The sequence below is a fragment of the Penaeus japonicus genome, unplaced genomic scaffold (assembly GCF_977035675.1).
Source record: "Penaeus japonicus unplaced genomic scaffold, GWHDUDI00000001_assembly GWHDUDI00000041, whole genome shotgun sequence".
Lineage (NCBI taxonomy): Eukaryota > Metazoa > Arthropoda > Malacostraca > Decapoda > Penaeidae > Penaeus > Penaeus japonicus.
In genome coordinates this window covers 19,741,199-19,745,079 of record NW_028234443.1, presented here as the reverse complement: position 1 = coordinate 19,745,079, position 3,881 = coordinate 19,741,199, and the positions used below count along the sequence as shown (strand labels likewise).

Here is a 3,881-nt window from a genome sequence, read left to right as displayed (position 1 = left end):
AGTCTAGGGGAGTGAAGATATTACACAGACTTCTTACATTATCAGTGAAGGAAAAATACAAAAGATCTTGCGTTATTTGCTTATTTTGCTTATTTATTTGTTTATCATTGTTATTTTCCTTACTTATTAAGTATATTCTTTATTTGACGATATAAACATTTTTCTGCATTTTTTTTATAATGAAACGAAAGCACTGAATTCTTCAGGAAAAATGATAATGATTACTATACCCTATATAAGAGGTAAGTTGGTACAAAGTATGGGGCCAATTGGCACAGCAAAATTAGTTACAAATCTTACGTACCCAATTGTAAGTTCCAAATATATTTAGTTCCAACATGACATAAAAATATATTTTCAGTAAAGAATAATAAGTTATAAAAAAATACTGGTTGCTGTACAACATGGCTATCAGTAGAAATAGTTTGGTGCTTAAAATTTGGTAGTGAATAGATCACAAAACTAAATTAAACAAAATGGAAAAAAAATTAATATGACCATATGGTATCTATATCATTTCTCATAAAGATGTAGATCTAAACTATAAAAAAAAAGAAAAAGAAAAAAAAAACTTTATAGCCGGAGACAATATGTAAGGGGGGGGGGGGTAATCATACCTTGGAGTACTATAATTGAATCCATTGAGTATGTCAGCTTCTAACTAACTGAGGATACAACGTGGTGGTCACATAGTGTATTAAAATGTTCCTGTGGTAAATAGTACGGTTATCTAAAGTGCAACAACTTAGACCTGTTGCCAACCTAGCCCGGTCTCCCCTATCTTCCTCACCAAAACACCTATCAATAGGACACTCCTGCATCACCATTACACATCAGCAGCTAGAATGGTATACACTGTGAGGAAAATGACGGTGACGACTGGAGTAAAAAAGCGGCAGAAGCGGTTCAACTTCACGGCTTTTCTCTTCCTGCGTTCCGCCGCGTTCCGGCTGACGCTGGACACGCCCACTTCCACCTTGATCGGGGAAAGCAAGCTGGACTCCTCCTGGGAATGGTGATAGTGATGGTGATATTAGTGACGATGCTAATGGTTGTTGTGATGATAGTAGGTAAACGTGATGAAAGAGCAGTATGACCGTAATGATAACAATAATGATAATTATGATAATAATTTTCTTTATTATCATTATCTGATAATAACGCTGACAGTAATCGTAATAATAACAATATAATTGATTTTTTTTCCCAGCAGATGTCCACGCATAATTGACGCACAAGATCCCGAAAGCATAATCGAGAAATGCACAGAAAACTGCAACGACATTCAATGGGGGAAAATCATTTTCATCATCATCATAATCATCATCACTATTATCATTATCGTTATCCTCATTATCATGATAATTATCATTATCATCATAATCATCATCACCATTTTCATCATTATCATCACAATTATCATTATCATCATAATTATCATCATTATTATTATCAACATCATTATTATCACTATCTTCATCATTATCATCATTATTATCATTATCGTCATCATTATCATCATTTTTATGATTATCATTATCATTAATACCATTATTATCATCATTATCATTATCATCATTATTATTATCATTATCATCATCATAATAATGATGATGATATTAATAGTAATAATGATAATGATAATAATATTAATAATATTAATAATAATAATGATAATAATAATAATAATAATAATGATAATAATAATAATAAATAAAAATTATGATAAAGAAAAGTATAAGAATAACAGTATTAATAGAGATCGTAATAAGAATATCATTATCATTATCTTCATCATTATCATTATCATCATTATCATCATTACCATCATAATTATCATCATCATCATTATTATCATTATCATCATCATTATTATCATTATCATTATCATTATTATCATTATCATCATCATTATTATCATTATCATTATCAACATCATATCATCATTATCATCATCATTATCATCATCACTTTTATCATTATAATTATCATATTATTCTTATTATTATCATTATCATTATCATCATAATAGTTATCATTATTATCATTATCATCATTATTATCATTATAACTTTCATCATCATTATCATTATCATATCATTATCATTATCCTTAGGATCATCATTATCATTATTATTATCATTACCATTATCCTTATCATAATCATCGTCATTACCATCATCATCATTATCATTATTATTATATTACCATCATCATCATCATAATAATAATAATGATGATAATGATAATAATGATACTACTAATAATAATCATAATAATGATAATAATGATACTATTACTACTACTGCTAATAATAATGATAATGATTATACTAATAATAATAATAATAATGATAATAATAATAATAATAATGATAATGATAATAATCAATGAAGATTATGATAAAGAAAATTATAATGATAATAAGAACAATAATAAAGATAGTAATAAGAATAAAAGCAATAACAAAAAAGATGACAAAAATATAAATGACAATCCTACAGTCATTAACAATGATTAACAAATAATGGTAACTGCAATGACGATAATAAAGATAACAGTATGATTAATGCTCATATCATTTCTGTTATCATCATTAATTTCACAACAGTACTAAGGATCCCAGCACAGCCCTCCCGTCCCGACGACCACTCGACTACCCACAAGAATCCAGTGCAGAGCGACGACCGACACGACCACTTGGAACAGAATAAGGATGCAGAACACCATCCAGATGTCGACCAGCTTCATGTAGGCTGTGTGCGGGATGGACGAGTTGACCTGCAGGACACGAAGCAGGAGGCACAGCGTCAGCGGTCACGATCTAAAGAATTTCTGACGCGGAATACGAAGGTGTGCGTCTCTCTCTTTGTATATATTCATCGGTCTAGTTATTTGTCTATATCCCAGCGAAAGTATGTATCTAGTGTATGTACGTGTATGTACATGTGCATGTACATGTGCATGGAATGTACATGCACATGCGCATGTGCATGTGTATATGCATATATGTGTGTGTTGAAAGAAAAAGAGAAGTAACCCCCGACCTGTGAGAAGAACGTGGCCTCCACCAGCAGCCCGGTGAGGCCAACCATGATCCTCTCGTTGAAGTTGCTGAGAGGGAAGAAGAACACCAGGTAGCCGATGACGACGATGATGAAGGTCGGGACGTACGTGGAGGTGATGTAGAAGTTGGACAGGTTGCGCAGGTACAGCTGCACCTCCACGCCGCTGTAGTTGCCCTGTAAACGAGCTGGGGTTGAATATTTGAGAGTAAGTGATGTGATTAAATATGACAATTTACGTTTTATTTACCAAACTGAAAATGTGCATTTGTAAGAGTGAGTGCAAACCACATCTCCGTTGTCAATTGTCTCTTTCATAAGAACATATTCCAGCATTCTTCTTCTCCCGCTGAAGGCTATGCCGTCTTCTCCATGACTTAGGGATACGTAGTCCTTGGTAATCCCTGATATTTTCATGCCCTGTAAAATTACATATAGGTAAAACCTTCTCCTTCTAAATGGATGGATACATATGCATGTGTAGAAGGGTTTGTTTGGTTGAATCATTGGTTCGGTCCCTTTCTCCCATATAAAACAAGTAGATATATCACAGGATTTTGTATACTCACACTCAACTATCAATTACTGACCATGGTACAGTATTGTCGATCGAACGGGAATTTCTCCAAATAAAACTGACACGGAGTCGTTACTGTTAGCTTCTGAACCTGCAATAAAGAGTTTCCTTCGCCCTCAAACACTTCACCTGGAAGGATATAGATATTTATATTCTCTCTTTCTCTCTCTCTCTCTCTCTCACTCACTATCCCTCTCTCTCTCTCTCTTTCTCTCACTATTCCTCTCTCTCTCTCTCTC

The 3,881-nt window shown here is 33.0% G+C and overlaps 1 protein-coding gene across 1 annotated transcript in view; it reads right to left on the bottom strand.

Annotated features, from left to right (window-relative positions):
• Positions 1 to 571: 571 nt before the first annotated feature.
• The window catches only part of LOC122262432 (uncharacterized), a 22,286-nt gene continuing 18,976 nt past the window's right edge, over positions 572 to 3,881 (bottom strand). Inside the window, exons 5-9 of the mRNA XM_086534438.1 lie at positions 3,656 to 3,771; positions 3,354 to 3,485; positions 3,048 to 3,242; positions 2,665 to 2,781; positions 572 to 1,006 (exon numbers count right to left, since the gene is read on the bottom strand). Of these exons, the coding sequence (XP_086390564.1) occupies positions 827 to 1,006; positions 2,665 to 2,781; positions 3,048 to 3,242; positions 3,354 to 3,485; positions 3,656 to 3,771 (740 nt within the window). The 3' untranslated portion in view covers positions 572 to 826. The remainder of the gene's footprint in view (positions 1,007 to 2,664; positions 2,782 to 3,047; positions 3,243 to 3,353; positions 3,486 to 3,655; positions 3,772 to 3,881) is intronic.